This window comes from Curcuma longa, chromosome 11 (assembly GCF_044706935.1).
Source record: "Curcuma longa cultivar G26 ecotype Majalengka, Jawa Barat chromosome 11, ITB_CL_G26_1.1, whole genome shotgun sequence".
Lineage (NCBI taxonomy): Eukaryota > Viridiplantae > Streptophyta > Magnoliopsida > Zingiberales > Zingiberaceae > Curcuma > Curcuma longa.
The window spans coordinates 16,081,552-16,099,299 of record NC_133871.1 but is presented as its reverse complement, the minus strand read 5'-3'; the positions used below and the strand labels follow the sequence as shown (position 1 = coordinate 16,099,299).

The 17,748-nt window shown below is 40.9% G+C and overlaps 2 protein-coding genes across 2 annotated transcripts; both read left to right on the top strand.

The window, feature by feature from the left end:
• The first annotated feature begins 4,576 nt into the window (after nt 1-4,576).
• On the top strand, nt 4,577-7,046 carry LOC141841624 (transcription factor TCP8-like). The gene is given in 3 exon segments (XM_074729804.1): nt 4,577-5,099; nt 5,270-6,577; nt 6,579-7,046. Coding segments are annotated over 2 exon segments (1,635 nt in total). The 5' UTR covers nt 4,577-5,099; nt 5,270-5,300; the 3' UTR covers nt 6,937-7,046.
• A 763-nt stretch (nt 7,047-7,809) lies between these two features.
• Nucleotides 7,810-17,332, top strand: LOC141840321 (protein TPLATE-like). The gene is made up of 7 exons (XM_074728263.1): nt 7,810-8,951; nt 9,605-10,201; nt 10,816-11,177; nt 12,523-12,826; nt 13,157-13,279; nt 15,715-16,170; nt 16,599-17,332. The coding sequence occupies exons 1-7, from the start codon at nt 7,812-7,814 to the stop codon at nt 17,094-17,096; spliced, it is 3,480 nt and encodes a 1,159-aa protein (XP_074584364.1). The 5' UTR covers nt 7,810-7,811; the 3' UTR covers nt 17,097-17,332.
• Nucleotides 17,333-17,748: the final 416 nt, after the last annotated feature.

Here is a 17,748-nt window from a genome sequence, read left to right as displayed (position 1 = left end):
AGCGCACTTGAGTTAGTTAATTAATTACTCTCTTTCCGTCTTAGGTCGCTTCTGTAAGCCATTTTGCCTAATCGAGATGAGATTCTGAAGGAACCACATCTCACAATCAATGGTCTATCGACAACAAATTAAAGAGACTAACGACTTTAAAAGAGTCATCATGACTCCTCCTTTCGATGACAAGCAAAAGAAGTGGCAATCACCGATGGAGCGCGCAAAAGAAGGAGAAAAAAGAATGATAATATTATAAAGTTAATTTATTTCCCTAATTTAATTTGGGTTAATTTAAATAAACAAATGAAGTTTATATTCATTAACTTAATTAACTAGATGTGCAGACTGTAATTAAACAAAAGAAGTGGCAATCACAAATGTCGTTTTCTTAAACGTTCAACTTCGACCGAGTAGTTATCTTAAATCAACCTTTAATCGTTTTAAATTAATCAGGAAAACTTTAATAAAATTAGAGGGAATCTTGTTTTTTTTAAAAAAAAAAGGAATAAAGTAGACTTTAACAATTCGTAGTCAAGGGGACATAGGACATGATATGATATGATGCATTATTTTCTGTACGCCGACATGCCTATCGTATAAGCGACTTAATTATTTAGATCCTTAAAGATCAGTAAGCTAGTCAAAAACACAATCTTAAAGTTTAATCCATCTCGAATCTAAAAATTAGAATTTCGAGGATTTTAATTTTGAGAAACCATTTTTGCAATCCAATTCGGATATATGAAAATTACAATTTTAGTCTCATTCATTATTGTGGAGGATTGTAAATAAGTTGATATCAAGATAAATTTTATGGTGTTCAAACTTATTTAATAAAAAGTCAAGTCAAATTCGGTCTAAAATAAACCATATTTTTTAAATGAGTGTTCAAGTTTGATTTGATTTGATTTATTTTTTATGAGCTTAAATTTGATTCAAACTTATTAGCTTGCTTCATTTAAATATTATCAAACTCTCAATTCGAACTTATTTAATTGTTTGAAATGTTTATATTTTAAACTTATTTAGTTGGTTATCGAGCTCGATAATATAAATTTATTTATTTATTTTGAATTTTTTATGTAATGTGTTCATAAATATTATTCATAAATATTATTCATGAATGTTATTCATAAACATTAGCGAACTAAACATAAATTTTAAATTCATTTGTTTTATTTAACGAATTATTCAAATTTATTTATTTAATTGATTTTATATATATCAAACAAATATAAATAAACTCTTATCAAATTGAATATTAAATTTATTCAACAATCCTAGAATTAGGCAAGAATTTGCATGATTTACCAATAAATATATTACAACTTGACATGACATTAATTAGATTGCATATACATTAGCGTTTTCTAAAAGACATTTAGAGTTGGGCCTTATTATGAAACCTATTCATCATAGACCTCCATCGACATCTCTAGAGCTAGGGGTGGGAGTCAATCAATCCATAGATCACCGACCAATTTTGAGATAAAACAACGGTAGATTCTATTCAAAAAACTTTCAACAAAATAACGATCTAAAAGAGTATAATATAATAAAAAATAAATAAATATCTTTTAAATTTGAAGTCATCTTAATTAATTACTCACTAGATTGTCTAGCAGTGTCGTCGATAATTATTAGATAATTACTCGATATAACATTATCTTAAACATGTGAACTTTAAAAGGTCTGCTTTAATGGGCACATCACATAAAAAACTCCACTTCACTCAATCAACTACGAGATGGAAATGGACCCGCACAATAGAATTGTCTCCAAACACGAGCCAATTGAGTTTTAGATCACAAGTTGTCAATCGGTCTGACATGGAATATCAAGTAAAAATATATAAAACATAAATTTGATTAGATCGACAGCCTCAAAATCCTTATCCATATCATCAGGTCAACAATAAAATAAAACTCCAAGTCCACTGATAAACAGTAGAATTTTAAAGTCAGATAAGATCAAAACTTTGGTGCAGCCGATCAATTAATTAAAGAATCTCATTTGAATACAAAAGGCGTGCTCGATCGATCGTTTGGGATTTTCAATTAAAGTGGCTGGCTGCATGCATCAATCGAGTGGATCCCATGCATCTGCATCTTGTTTCAGCTTTAAAGAAGTAAGCTTTTTAGAAACCCACAACAGAATTGCAGCTTATGTGGTGCTGAATCCAAAACGCGAAAGGTGTCCTACACTTGCTAATTTTCCTATCATCTTTCTGCGCGCATCTCTCCACACCTCGTGGCTTTTACCAGTTGAATCTTTTGTTTTATTCTTGGAATAGCAAATGTTAGTCGAGGAATCAAGACTGGATATATAATAATAATTAATAAAATAAAAGCCTTGTCTGTGCACAATCAATAATGTAGGTGGAGCAGCAAGGCAGACGCATGTGGAGATAGAGCAAGTGTTTGATGCACTTAGCCATTGGGAAGAAGGTTTTTAGCAAGATCCACACAAAATCTAGCTGTAGTCGCATTGTTTGAACTTGAAATGCAGGCAGAGTTGCAGTTCGAGGACCCACTCGCACCCTCTTTGCCCTCCATCTGTTTGAGAAAACGCCCCCACAAGAACAAATGTCACTGGTGACGGTTTTGGCTACTCTGCAGAATCATCCAACTAAGACCTATCTATCTATCTCACTCGTATTCATTTATCTGTACGCGTCGCGATCCGGAGGAAAAGAGGGGATTACGTCTTCCTATTTCTCTGTTAACTTTTGTAAAAGTACTTTAGCGACACTGGTACGTCCATCGGGAAGAGAGAAGGCTAAATCCCAGCTTTAGATCAACGGGAATCTGCCACTCCCGCATGCAAAAACAAGCACTCGATTCAACAATTCTGTTTTTTTTTTTTTACTTTTACTGCAGAACTAGCAGCTCAAATGTCAATCTTGGACGATGCAACGCCTAGATTTCCCCCTTTCACTTTGCCGTTGTCCTCCCCACCCCCAACAATAATTGATCAATTAATTACCACTCCACTCTTTTACTCCAGTGCGTAAACTTGTTCGCGCGCGCGCGCACGTACGCTGTTACACGGTGGCCGGCGTCGCGCTCCACCGACTCTGTTTTGGCCATCTCCCTTATAATAGGAAACCACCTGGCGCCGCTGTCATTTACCACGACGGTGCCTTTGAGGATGACGAGCCCAAAACCACTGCTTTTCGGAGGCTAGAGAACAGTTGACAGATGTAAGTTCCTCGTGGGATGATGGGCAACAAAGATGGATGCTGACGGCTTGGCCTACTTCAATTGCACACAGCATAACAGTGAATTCTCGCTTCTGTTTCTGATAACGATGCGAATGGATGGATCTACGTTAGAAAAATAAACAAAATCACGTCTGATAAAGAAAATGAGCAAGATCAGCATCATAATGAAAGGGGATTTTATATTTGAGAAGTGAGTGGGGCAGGACGCGCGAAAGGTCATTATCAGGAATCCACAAATGGAGAAGCCAACAATGGTGGGGTGATGCATGAACAGTATAACTTCTGTCTCCGGTGACCATTCCTCGCCATATAATAAAACCGACACTTTCTTTTGTTTATATATATTTTGAATTCACACCTCCGGTTTTGATTTGCTTTGCTTTGCTTCCCTCCTCACACTCTCCTCCCACAGTCCCACTTGCTCTGCAAGTTGCCAGAACACGGAGGAGGGGAAATCAAATGGACACTGCTCCACTGCGCCGCACGTGGGTAAGGTGACCCGGCTACATCTTCGCATGCATGATAAGGTTTGACATAACAACGACCCATGGAGTCAAACAAAAGGATACTTGTAGCTCTGGATTAGGGCGAGAAGAAGAAGAAGAAGAAGAGGAGGAGGGGAAAAAATTAAATAGGAAAAAGAAAAAGGAAAAAGCCACGGCACGAAAAGAAGGGGCATTGGATCACGCAAATCCTCTTAGACTTCTCCGCGGGTTGTTGTACCAAAGGCGAGGAGAGAAATGAATAAAGGCAGGAGGGCATTGTCATTGTGGGAGTAAAATAAATAACTTTGGTGGGAGTATTATGATGATGATTATTATTATAATAATGGAGGAGAGAAGGGGTAAAGTTGGGTTTGGGATTTGAGGGGTGTTCGTAGAAAGGAGGGGGGAAGTGGGGGCAACCTGGAGTTGACTGGCAGATGAGTATTCTACTGGTGGTATTGGATTATTGCATGTCTATCATGGGTACTAGACTGCTTCATTAACTGGAGGACAGAATGCAAAGGTTTTTTCTTTTGGAAAGGAAATTTCTTTAAAAGAAGAGGGTGTTTGTGTTGGGATGAGCTGTCATCAGCATTAGATGCTTTATCTGACGCCCACCTGCAATGTCTGGCTGCTGCTGTTGCAGTTGCTGCTGCTGCTGCTGCTGCTGCGTATTTTTACCTCAAGGCCTAAGCACTGCAGTAATTATTAGCGTCGCAAATCATGCACAAATTAAGCAGAGAAAGAAGGAAAGAGACATGTCTCAAGTTCGTAATCATGAGGAGGTCAATGCGTAATTGGAGGAGTTAATGAAGAGAGGGAGACATGGATTGGGTTGGTGCGAAGTTTTAACTGCTTGTATTGTAACCCTGGACCAGTAGTAGATGGGAAATCATCTATTTGTATCATTCCCTCCGAGACCCCACGAGCGGGCTACTCTACTGCTGCTATCTCTCAGGTCCCCGAGCAGTGACAAAGAAAGAACGAGACCGAGTGCAGGAGTCGGAGTGTGTGGGAGAGAAAGAGAAAGGTGGATCACAAGAGAAAAACAACGAGACAGAAAGAGAGAGAGAGAGAGGAGGGAGCAACAAAAATTTATTCAAAGAAAGACGGGAAAGAAAAGAGACGGGAAGGGAAAAGCTGCGGGAATTAGGGTTTTGGATTAAACCTACTCTCTCTCCCAATCCACTTTCTTTGTGCTGTACTTTATTATAATTTGCTTCTCGGTCACTCTCACTCCTCTCTTTCGCTCTCTCTCTCTCTCGCTTGATTTCTTGCGTTCCATCGCGCACAGAGACGACAACAGTCAATGAGGAGAAGAGCCCCACGAAGACTCCACTGTCCAGCCAAGTATGAAGCGGCCCCCTGCATGTGTTTGTCCCGAAAACCCTAACTAGGTGTGTGCGCGCGCTCTCTCTCTCTCTCTCTTTCTCCGTTCCTCACCTCCCTCTAGATTCATTGTTTTTAATTTTAGAGCTTTTTATACTTGAAAATACAAGAAATTGATATGTACACGAAAAGGAAAAGAAATTGAAAAGCTATGAATTGGTGTCGATTTGTTTGGAAGATTAGAAAAGTCGTAAAAGGAAGGAGAAAGCATGGACCAGAGCGAGAATAGTAGACATGGAGGAAGAGGATCGGGAAGAGTTCCAACAAATAGCAACAGCAGCAGCGGAACCAACAGCAGTCGAAGCACCTCGGATCAGCACCACCTGCAGCTGCCGACGCCGCAACAGAAGCACCGCGCACCCTTTGGCGACGGCCACCAGCGGCAGCAAGGAAACAGCGGCGGGCCGGCATCGCTGGAGCTGGTCCCCATCGAGAGCCAGTCGGGCCCCGCCGGCCCCGGAGCTCACTTCATGGGCTCCATCATCCATCACCGCGGCGGCAGCGGCGGGGTGGACGCATCCCTTGCTATCTCCACTGCCGCTAAGCCTGACCCTTCCTCGGCTCCCTCTGGTCCTTCTGCCGCCGCCGCTGAAAGCGACGCTTCCAAGAAGATCGCTGTCGCCGCCCCAACCCCCGCAAAGCGCTCCTCCAAGGACCGCCATACCAAAGTCGACGGTCGGGGGCGACGGATCCGCATGCCAGCGATCTGCGCCGCGAGGGTGTTCCAGCTGACACGGGAGCTAGGGCACAAGACCGACGGCGAGACAATCGAGTGGCTGCTGCAACAGGCCGAGCCGGCCATCATCGCCGCCACGGGCACTGGCACCATTCCAGCCAACTTCTCTTCGCTAAACATCTCCCTTCGAAGCAGCGGCTCCTCCCTCTCCGCCCCGGTCTCCAAGTCCGCCCCCCTCTCCTTCCACGGCCTCGCTCTCGCCCACCACCACGCCGATTACGACCAGCAGGGCGTGGTAGCCGACCCCGCAAGCATGTCACACGCCGCGGCAATGCTCAACTTCCACCAGCTCCACCAGCAGCACCAACTCCTCTCCGATCAGATCGGCGATGGGATACAAGGAGGTGGTGGCACTGCCACCGCCGACACTGCTGACACCTATTTGAGGAAACGCTTCAGAGAGGACCTATTCAAAGATGAGCAACAACACACTCCGCAACACCAAGAACGGAGCGGAGGGGCAGCGGGCCCCTCCTCTCCGTCGTCATCCTCCAAGTCCCTGCGGCCAGCCGGCGGACTCCAATTGCAGCAGCGGTCACATCAACAAGAAGTGGCCACCGTTGGTGCTGGCCTGACGACGCGTCCACCAAGCGTCCTCCCTGCTGCAGCAATGTGGGCAGTTGCCCCAAACACTGGACCCGGCGGTGCATTCTGGATGCTCCCTGTCTCCGCTGCCTCGGCCACACCTGCAGTCGCCGCAGCAGCATCCGCACCCTCGGAGCCTTCCATATGGGCGTTCCCGGCCATGAGCCGGGCAGTACCGCGCCGGGGTAGGCAGCGGGAGCAGCATCCAAGCGCCACTCCAATTCATGTCGAGGATAAACTTATCTGGCTCCTCCGACTTCCAAGGCGGCCGCGCTCTCCCGCTCGGATCCATGGTTCTGCAACAGCATCCCTCCGCGACGGCTCAACATCTAGGGCTCGGCACGACAGAGACCAATCTAGGAATGCTAGCGGCTCTCAATGCATATAACAGAGGAGGAGGAGGAGGAGGAGGAGGCCTGAGCATGAATTCTGAGCACCACCATCAGGCAATGGATCGCCATCATCACCCATCCCAGCAGCAAGGCGCAGACAGCGGAGAAGACCACCAAACCAGCTCACAGTAAGGGAAGTAGAAATATATTTACTTTACAGTGTGTTTTAATTAATTGGATGCACGCAATTACAATCCAGAGCTTGGAGTACTCGACAATGGAGATTGTTGTTCTTTTTCTTCCATATTTCACCTTCTTCTTCTTCTCTTCTCATCGTCATTTGAGTTGCAGAAGTTGATACTCGAGTGCTGAAGAACTCTTTAAACTAGCAGACTGTTCTTCTTCCAGTTATTGAGGGAACACACACCATTGCATTTTTTTTTGCTTTTCATTTTTCCAAAAAAAATCTGCTCGAATGTTTGTGAGATCGATCAGACAGATTTGTACAGCGTTCCAATTGGTCTGTGCAGTAATAATTCTTCGTTGAGTGAGACACGGAGGATTTATCAGATGTCCACGCGTAATCACTTGTTAGAATTTGATCATTAACTCTTTCAAAATTCTCTGAACTAGATTTTGAGAAAATCCACATATAAGTGTCGTTTCTATTTTCACGTTGTGAGGGGTCCCCATCTCCCATGGATATCACCTCTTTTTTTTATCACGAGAATAGGAATAGGTCGCTAGGCATTCTCCTACATGTCACAGGAAACAACTATTGCCTTTGATTTTTTGGTGTCCTTGCACATGGTAATTATAAAAAACATCGAAGAGCTTCGCCGTCAATGTCAATCATATTTAATTATTATATACATAAATATATATATAAATGGAGGCAAACATCCATATCCTGAAGAGGAGAGTGACGCGAGGTGTAATCCTAAATGAACAAGTCCTAAATCTAAACGGCGTTATTTATTAAGTAGAGGTCGTGGATTGGTCTTGTACCGTGCACAAACAAGTGATGCCTCGGAGTCTGTGTTGGCCTCGTGATTTGCGGGCCCAAAATGGACATCTTGATCGCCCAGATCCAGGCGGACCTGCGGTCGAACGACGCGCTGCGTCAGTCGGGGGCGCTCCTTCAGGCGTTGCAGCAGTCCGCTGCCGGGAGGGATGTCTCCGCTGTAGCTCGCTCCACCTGCGAGGAGATCCTCGCCTCTCCGGCCTCCGCTGTCTCTAAGAAGCTCGCCTTTGACCTCATCCGCTCCACCCGACTCACCCCCGACCTGTGGGACATCGTCTGCTCCGCCGTCCGCACCGATCTCGACTTTCCTGATCCCGAAGTCGCCGCTGCCGCTGTATCCATTCTCTCCGCCCTCCCCTCCCACCGTCTTCCGCGCGTCGTCGCCGACGCCCACCGCGAGATCGCCGCCTGCTTCGATTCCCCCAGCGACACGCTCCGCTTCGCTGCCACTGAGACTCTTGGGTGCATCCTCGCTCGCGACGACGTCGTCCTTCTCTGCCACACTTCCCCAGGCCTCCTCGACCGTGCGTCCGCCTGGTGGGTCCGCATCGCCGAGGGTACGCTCGACCGATCCGATGTCGTCTCCCGCGCAGCCTTCGAGGCCATCGGCCGCCTGTTTCAGGAATTCGACACAAAGCGCATGAGTCGCCTCGCCGGGGACAAACTCATCGACGGCGAGAACTCCCTCGCCATCCGCTCCAATTGGGTTTTGGCTGCCATTGACCTTGTCTGGAAAAAGCGCAACGCTCTCATGACGCGCTCACTCGTCCTTCCCATCGAAAGTTTTCGCGCCAGCGTATTCCCGCTCGTCTACGCGGCCAAGGCCGTGGCGTCTGGTTCTGTTGAGGTTCTGCGGAAACTCTCCAGGCCAGGAGGGAGAAGCTACAGTGGGAGCGCAACTAGCACTACAGATTCCGCGTCGAGCGCTGAGAAACACGTCGGGGTTTCAGATGTAGTCTCTCATCTTTTGCCATTCTTGAGCTCGTTGGACCCTGCGCTTATCTTTGAAGTCGGACTCAATATGCTCTCCCTGGCTGATGTTCCGGGAGGCAAGCCGGAATGGGCTTCAGCTTCCATCATCGCTATTCTGACTCTTTGGGATAGGCAGGAGTTCTCTTCTGCTAGAGAAAGCATTGTGAGAGCGGTTGTCACAAATCTCCATCTAATTGATCTTAGCATGCAGGTACCCGCTTTATTCTCTGCTGACTTGTGCCTGATTTATCTGTTTCGAGATCTGGATTAATCTGCGTGCAGGGTGAAATTACTGAACCAATCATCTTCACTAGTAACGATTGTTTTCCAGAGAAGCAGATAAGATATCTAGGCCAAAGTTATGAATTGAACTAACAAATTGAGTTAATCTAGCTACTTAATGCAATTTCCAATTCTTTATTTTGTTCATGGTGTCTATCAAATTGCATCTAGCTAAGGAAATTCACTTACATTGCCTCTTTCGGATGTTTTGGTATGGAACCTATTTCATATTAGACACACTCTAACACAATACCACTTGCCTCATTGTGTGCTATGACTCATATATCTCCATGTAGTTTCATGTGTTGGGTCAGAACTGATAGTGTATCTGATAAAGAAAACACAATAGCACAAGGAGCCATGCTAAAATTGTTTACCAATATTAAATCGAAGAAAATGAATAAGTATATATGGATTGTAACTATGGTAAAAAAATGCCTGAATATTTTTGTTGAAGCTGGAATTTGTATTCTCTAATAGCTCAAAGGGGTGGGGTTAGGTTTTCTTATTCTGGATTTTAACTGAAATTGGGTGGTATGTAGTATGTAGGTGTCAGTTTTGTCTCAATCCTTCTTATTTCAGGTTTCACTATTTAAGAGGCTGCTTCTGATGGTAAGAAACTTGAGGGCAGAATCAGATCGTATGCATGCTCTGGCATGCATTAGCCGTACAGCACTTTGTGTTGATCTTTTTGCAAAAGAAAGTGTCCGTAGGGGACAGAAGCCTCTCCCAGGAACAGACATTATCTCACTTTTTGAGGATGCAAGGATAAAGGAGGATTTGAACAGTGTGACTAGTAAAAGCCTGTTCAGAGAGGAATTAGTCGCTTCACTTGTGGAAAGTTGCTTTCAATTATCTCTTCCGCTGCCTGAGCAGAACAATTCTGGAACAGAGGGTAGAGTTATTGGTGCTTTAGCCTATGGAACTGGTTATGGTGCACTGAATTGGACAGAGTCAGCCTTGGAAGTTGTGGAAGTGTGTAGGCCATGTGTTCTATGGGATTGTGATGGACGGACTTATGCCATAGACTGTTACTTGAAATTGCTTGTAAGGTTATGCCACATTTATGATACAAGAGGAGGCGTGAAAAGGATCAAGGATGGTGCTTCCCAGGAGCAGATTTTGTATGAGACTAGATTACGCAACTTGCAACTGCAACTCATCAAGGATCTTCGAGAGGTTAGTGCTCTCATTTCTCTGCAGCTATATTTGATGACCTTCATGGATGGGAAATGTTCGGGAAGAAAGTTTTAATGCATTCTCAACGTGCAGGAATTTACAAATTTAGGCAAATATGGCTAAATAGAGAGGAAATTTACTAGGGTAATTGGCTAATACTTTTTCTCTCACCGCTTTCAAGTTGATTTTTCTCATTACAACCACATCATATTGAAAGGACCTTTTGAACTTTCAAACTTCCGCTCATGTCTCTCTCATATATTAGTTATGATTGAATTTGATTTAACTATTATACATAGAACCAAATCTAATGAATTTTCTGCTTGCTGGTTTAATTGCTTTTCAAGATGAGATTGTAACAATGCCTTGATTCTTTTAAAAACGTCTGAAGTCGCCATAGTTAGTTCCTTGGTGGAACAATGTAACATTCTTTCACCTCCTATATCGATACTCAACAGTACCAATTCTAGTGAGGAAAGAGCTATTCTGCATTGTTTATCTACCTGTTCTCGCCTTTTTTTTTTTGCACACTTCAACCTTTTGATTTGGACAATACATGTGTTTTCCTTGCCTACTTATTTATCATATTGATTGGAATTCTTTTTCTTTAAAAGGTACATACACCAAGAATATCTTCTCGATTGATCTGGGCTATTGCTGAACATTTTGATATGGAGGGTCTTGATCCACTTCTAGCTGATGACCCAGAAGATCCATTGAACATAATTATATCCAATATACACAATGTATTGTTCAACACTGATTCATCTGCAACTACGTCAAACAAGCTTCAAGATGTACAAGCTGTCCTTATTTGCTCACAACGTCTAGGTGTGAGGAATGCCAGAGCAGGCCATCTGTTGATCAAAGAACTTGAAGATTTTAGAGGTAGCACCTTATCTGACTCTGTAAACAAGCATCAAAGCCGCTATATATTGCAGATATTAAAGTTTGTTTCTACTCGACCAGAAAGTAGGTTAGTTCTTTTACCATATTTTTGACAACTTCAGCAAGGCAGTGTTTTCTCAGTTATCAAATTTAAATTTTTATGCAATTATCTAACTAGTTTGATTAGGTCATAATTTTTTAAATAGACCAGTTATTCATTAGAATTTCGTCCAATATAATCTAGAAATTTTTTGAGTTCAATGGATTTGATATTCCTGAATTTTCCAATATGCTTTTATGGTTGTTGTCACAAATGTTGAAGGGGAGCCTTGGGGCAACGTTATTGTTGCCGTGTGACCTTGTGGTAATGGGTTCGAGTCGCGGAAATAAACTCTTGCAATGCAGGATAAGGATGTGTACAATATACCCAATGTGGTCCGATTCTTCCCCGGGGCTCCATATTGGCGAGAGTTTTGTGCATTGGGCTGCCCCCGAATTGGCTAATACGTGACACTGAAATTTGTACAGCTTCTGTCTTGTTAAAGATTGTCTCTTATTCTGATACTAAACCTGAGTTTGGCAAAAGATTGCCATCATTAGCTAAGTGCTCAACCATATTCTGGTAGAAGACCAACTTCAGTAGAGACAGAGCACTATGTAAAGGTGGAAATAGAAAAGATAACCTGTTGGTTAGTAGATTCCTTACAGTTTTTTTTTCTGATTTACTTTGTTACATTTTTTTTGTGGACAAAGGATTAGCAGCTTCCTCAAAAATACCATTGTTTTACTTCATAATTAGACCTAGATGATTAACCGGATTACTATATGGACCAATTTTAGGTTTAGAAAATTGTCCATTGATGAAGTTCTTAATAGGTAAAGTGTTGAGCATGCCATTCTTTACTTCACATATTAATCATATTCTCTTTGGGTTTATGATCTGGTGAATGATTAAATTATGCAAATTAATGGGTTAGTTAAATTTCGCTATTCCCACCAAGTAATGTAAGTCTTCTTAGGATAGAAGTTGTCACCTATCCTATTCATTGCGTCTTGCTGACTTGTTGATCAAACTAATAATCTGGTCTACACCACAGTAGATGTGTTAGGCACAGGTAAGTTTGAATCTATTTCATAATTAATATAAGTTATTCTTCAGTGCTTTATTCAAGTCTCACACCCAACTCATTCATGACCTTGCATGTGAAGTGCCCTGATCATCTATGCTGCATGCTTACATCTCCATATTCAATAACACTGACAATATGAACTGCACATTTCTTGCCTTGTTCATTATTTGATTTTTATTTTTTACTTGTAGTTCGTGGGCTCTCTAGAGTTCAACTTTACTCTTGTTTACTATCTGTAGCAACACCTGTTCTTATTACTTACATGATGCTTTGAAGAATGACCTGACAAGTAATAATTTTCAGATGGGTAGGCCTAAGTGAGACTACAGGAGATTATCCTTTTAGCCACCATAAGCTCACGGTTCAGTTTTTTGAGGCATCCGCTGCACAAGATAGAAAATTGGAGGGCTTGGTTCATAAGGCCATTCAAGAGCTTTGGAGGCCTGATCCCAGTGAGTTGAACCTTTTGTTAACCAAAGGCATTGACTCTACTAATCATAAAGTACCTCCAAAAGCCTTCGCTCTTACTGGCAGCAGTGATCCTTGCTATGTTGAAGCATATCACATAGCAGATCCAATGGATGGGAGGATCACCTTGCACTTGAAGGTATTGTACTTATGAAAACTTAGTGCTATTTTGTTACTTTTTGTAGGTCCAGATCATTATTCTTTGATAAAGATATAACTAAATCAATAATTTGGGAATTAGAAAATATGAGAGGTATGAGACACAAAAGAGAAAAATACCTTAAAAGCAGATGAAAAATGATTCAAAATCAAAGTTCATTGCATAGGAAATGTATTATTAATTATAATGATGAATAATCACTATGGTTATAGGTTAGTTTCATCTCTTATATTTAAGTTACCTATGCCATTGTTATGTTACACTATATTCTAGACAAATCAACTATTCTGATCAATGTAATAACTGCAGGTTTTAAACTTGACTGAACTAGAGCTTAATAGGGTAGATATCCGGGTTGGCCTAACTGGAGCATTGCACTTTATGGATGGATCACTTCAGGCAGTTCGACAGCTAAGAAATCTGGTCTCACAGGTTGCCCCACTGTGCTACTTTTCCTGAAATCTGAATTTTTTACCTGTCAGTTAAGATTTTATGTGCCTTTGGCTTTTCAATTTCCTTATATTCCCACTAGTTGACGTGTGTTTACAACTACACACGTAGAAGATAATGATTCTGGTGTTGTCTGTTCATACTTGCACTTGAATACAATTCATGCCTCCTGTTTACCTATTCATGTCTTTTTTTGGTTGCTATACATAAAGAAAAAAAATCCTCTTTTGATTAAAATCTAACTGAGAACACTGGATTTTCTTTGAATGGTGATTAACAATTGTTGACAGTCTTCTTACATCTGACAATGCCAAGGCATTAGTGAATGAGAAAATATTTCCGAGTCTGCAATTGTTGCTTAAGTTTTTCATCAATTTTAGCATGCAAGGGCATGCTGTCATATTTAGATTAATCTAACTTTTATCAATTCCTTAAGCTTATGGTCATGAAACACTCAGTGGCTAGAATCAATTGATCAAGTTCAAGTGGACATGACTGATTTTTGTTAGTGTCTGGTAACATCAATAAAATGAAAATGAGATGAGTGAAATGTGCTGAGGTTCATATTTTGTCTCACATCAGGCATATCTCTCAAGTTTTACTTGGTTTTTGCCTTTAGAGTGATTGTACACTTCATCCATGTGTGAGAAATAGCAGTAAGTACAAGGGATACCTGTTGTACACTTCATTAGGCATACCTGTTGCTATCTTTAAAGTGCATCGGACATATATCTACTAGACTAATATCTTGAGAGTGACGTTCACCAGAGATGAAAAAGGTTAGTTTTGAGTATCTGCATCTACCCAATCTTCTTAAGTTAGTTCCAAACATCCATAACCAATGTCTGCTAGTAAAATAAATGCTAATGTTGGAATGAGGAAATTCATGGATACCTCACTCAGTGCCTTAAATAATTTATTTATGTTGGTTAATGCATGTTCTAGTCTCTGCTAGTAAAATAAATGCTAATGTTGGAATGAGGAAATTGATGGATACCTTACTTGGTGCCTTAAATAATGTATTTATGTTGGTATGCATACTCTAGTATTTTTGTGTCAAATTTAAGTTTTTAAAAGGTCGGAGCATAGGATTTCCTGTTAAGGTGCCATCCATAACATTAGAGTCTAGAAGGTTTTCTGAGTGGAGCAGGTGAGCATCTTGTTTGTGTAGTTGGCAAGATAAGGAAGTACAGTTTTTGTGTTATGTTGAGACATTCAAAATGGAACTGATGTTCTTGATAGTTTTTTCAATGGCCTAGGACTTATGACCTTATCCAAAAACTTCATTCTAAATAAACTGTCCCCATATAGGGATGTCAATGGCAGAAAAGTCATCTTTGGTGAGGAAAAATTCTTGTTTAACATTATTTGAGACCATTATGTCCTTTGGGCGGTGCTAACAGCTATGCATTGCATGTTAATTTGATTTTTGGGGGTGTTGTGCAAGCTGCTAGCCAGCATTGAGAGTTTTTGTCCAAGTTTTGAGTTCTTGCATAATATTAAATTGTTAAAACTTAAAAAAAATCTAGTCAGTTATCTGTAGCTGACTATTTGAACTTAAGAAAAGGGAAGTATGTTGAAAAGCAAGGCCTTTAAACTCATAGATTTATAGATTTCATTATACAGGAGCCATCTGCATTTATATTTCTCATTTCATATCATACTTTTGGTTAATTGGACTGTGCTTGATCAGACTGGCCTGGACATTTTCCTCTATAAGATGTGATTCTCTTTAAATATGCAGGAGAGTTTAGGAATACATATACTTTTGCAGAGCATATATTTATTCCATAGAGATTAATGGCTAGAAAGTGATGAGTATTTGGTCTGCACTATTACGTCACTGATCACTCTTTTAAGTATCTTCTATCAAATTGGGTTTAGATAAATTCAATTGCATGAAACAAGTTGGTTTACTCATTCATAATATAAATTGCAAAGAGCTATGAAAAATGAAGGACCACAATAACTTGGTGATGTGCTATACACTAAGGTATATTTGAGTCATTAATTTCATTGATAAAACGTGATAATGCTCACGTCAAGCGCCCCTCATTGTCGGCCGTGAGATGAAGGGAGGTAAATCAGATATTGAGTGGACCCCCCTAAGTGGGAGGGTTTTTTTTGCCACAGCTGTGACTCGAACCCCTTGTCCATTTATACAATTTTACCACTTGGGTACCAACTCAGCTACGCCATGGTGGCTGTCATTAATTTCAATTGTCATACAAGAATGTGCATCATATGCATTTAGACAGTTTTTGAGTAGTTTCCACCTCTTCAGTAATACTCCCAACACTTGATTTGAATGATAGGAATAGTTTATGGGTTAGTATGAATGTGAAGCAAGTCATTTTTTTATTGCGTGATATATTTTTACTTACTTTGTGGCATGATTTTAAAACCATCGCTTGTAGGATCCGGTTCTTAGCAGTGTGACTACTGGAGTTTCACACTTTGAGAGATGTGCTCTTTGGGTTCAAGTTTTGTATTACCCTTTTTATGGAAGTGGCATTTCTGGAGACTATGAAGGAAACTATGCAGAAGAGGATTCTCAGATTATCCGACAAAAGCAATACTTGAAACCAGAACTTGGGGAGCCAGTGATTTTAAGGTGTCAACCTTACAAGATTCCACTAACTGAGCTTCTTTTGCCACATAAATGTTCACCTGTCGAATATTTCCGCTCATGGCCAAGTTTACCAGCTATATTGGAGTATACAGGGGCATATACTTACGAAGGAAGTGGTTTCAAAGCCACTGCTGCACAGCAGTATGACGCTTCCCCATTTCTTAGTGGACTCAAATCACTTTCGTCTAAGCCTTTCCATCAAGTCTGCTCTCACTTCATCCGCACAGTGGCTGGTTTTCAAGTAAGTCAAATACGATAAAATTTAATTCTGTGATTTAGAATATTCTTGCTATTGATCTACATGTGTTTTTCTCGGGCATATGCTCTTGTTTCTAAGAAACATGTGGCCGATAGCATAACCGCATACAAAGAACCATCGTGGTTCAATTATTTGGTGCAGAATGTTTTTACCATAATGACTGAGATGTTCAATTATAGCTAAAGAGAACACAACCCATGGTTTCTTCTTACATTTTTTTTTTTTAGTTTTACCGTTCAATTCTCCTTGCAAACAGTTGTTAAACCATGCATAGCCAGTCTTTCATCTTTGTTACACACGGATAATTAATAGAAACAGGTGCCGATTAGATTATTGTAACCCATGACTATAATAGGAGTTCTTTTTGTGCCTGACCTCTTAATTCTTAACATTATCAATGTTCTCAACAGTTGTGCTATGCTGCAAAAACTTGGTATGGTGGTTTTGTGGGTATGATGATCTTCGGTGCCAGTGAGGTGAGTAGAAATGTGGATCTGGGAGATGAGGCAACAACAATGATGTGTAAGTTTGTCATCCGTGCATCTGATGCATCGATCACAAAGGAAATAGGATCAGACCTACAAGGCTGGTTAGATGACCTCACTGATGGCGGTGTGGAGTACATGCCAGAAGAAGAGGTTAAGATTGCAGCAGCTGAGAGGTTAAGAATCTCTATGGAAAAGATAGCCTTATTCAAAGCATCCAAACCGCCACCACAGCCGCCGAAGGAAAAGGAAGAAGAGAAAGAGAATGGTGAAAAGAAAGACAACGACGACGACGACGATACAAAAGAACCTTCAACATTGTCAGAATTGACTGCAGAGGAAGTTGAACATCGTGCTCTTCAGTCAGCCGTCCTACAAGAGTGGCATATGCTATGCAAAGAAAAGGCCATCAAAGTACAATGAGCTTGGATTTTCTCTTGCACATTTTTTTGTCTTCTCATTTTACCATCTAGCGTAGCCTTGATTGATTGCAGAATTTCGTCGATGTGTTGTAGTGTACGCTTCGATTTTATCGTTTCTTGTTGATATTTTATTTTACCAATATGTTGTACACTTCGCAGGCGTATTTGTTGTCTTTTCCCCGGGAGCTTGTATCTGAGATTACAAAGAAAAAGAATGTTGGTAGCATGTAATAATTATATTTACGATTATCAACTTGGACTGGTCTCCTCATCATCTTTTAATTTTTGGTGTGAATTTGAGCGCCACGTGGCATATAAAAAATCAAAGATATTATTTTGTAAAAGGTTGTTTTTCCCATTATTAAACGGTGTTTTAATTATTATTATAATATTGGTTATAATTATTTTAATATCGATTATAATTACTTAAATACGAATTTAATAAAAATGATATTGTACTAATTTTAATTAAAATTGATGCAATGTAAATTAATTTTGATACGTAAAATAATTTTAATAAAAATTATTATAAAAGCTACTGCAGGATAATTTTAATTAAAATCGTCAAAACTGACTAAAACTACTATATTAACATTCAAATAAATTTATTTGCGGAGTAAAAACAACATGGCGCACGGTCTTTTTGATATTTT

Bases quoted from the DNA above. Each gene is read 5' to 3' on its own strand.
- LOC141840321 (XM_074728263.1), top strand. From the start codon at position 7,812: ATGGACATCTTGATCGCCCAGATCCAGGCGGACCTGCGGTCGAACGAC. The intron at 8,952-9,604 runs GTACCCGCTTTA...TTCTTATTTCAG, and splicing joins TAATTGATCTTAGCATGCAG to GTTTCACTATTTAAGAGGCT. The intron at 16,171-16,598 runs GTAAGTCAAATA...TGTTCTCAACAG, and splicing joins GCACAGTGGCTGGTTTTCAA to TTGTGCTATGCTGCAAAAAC.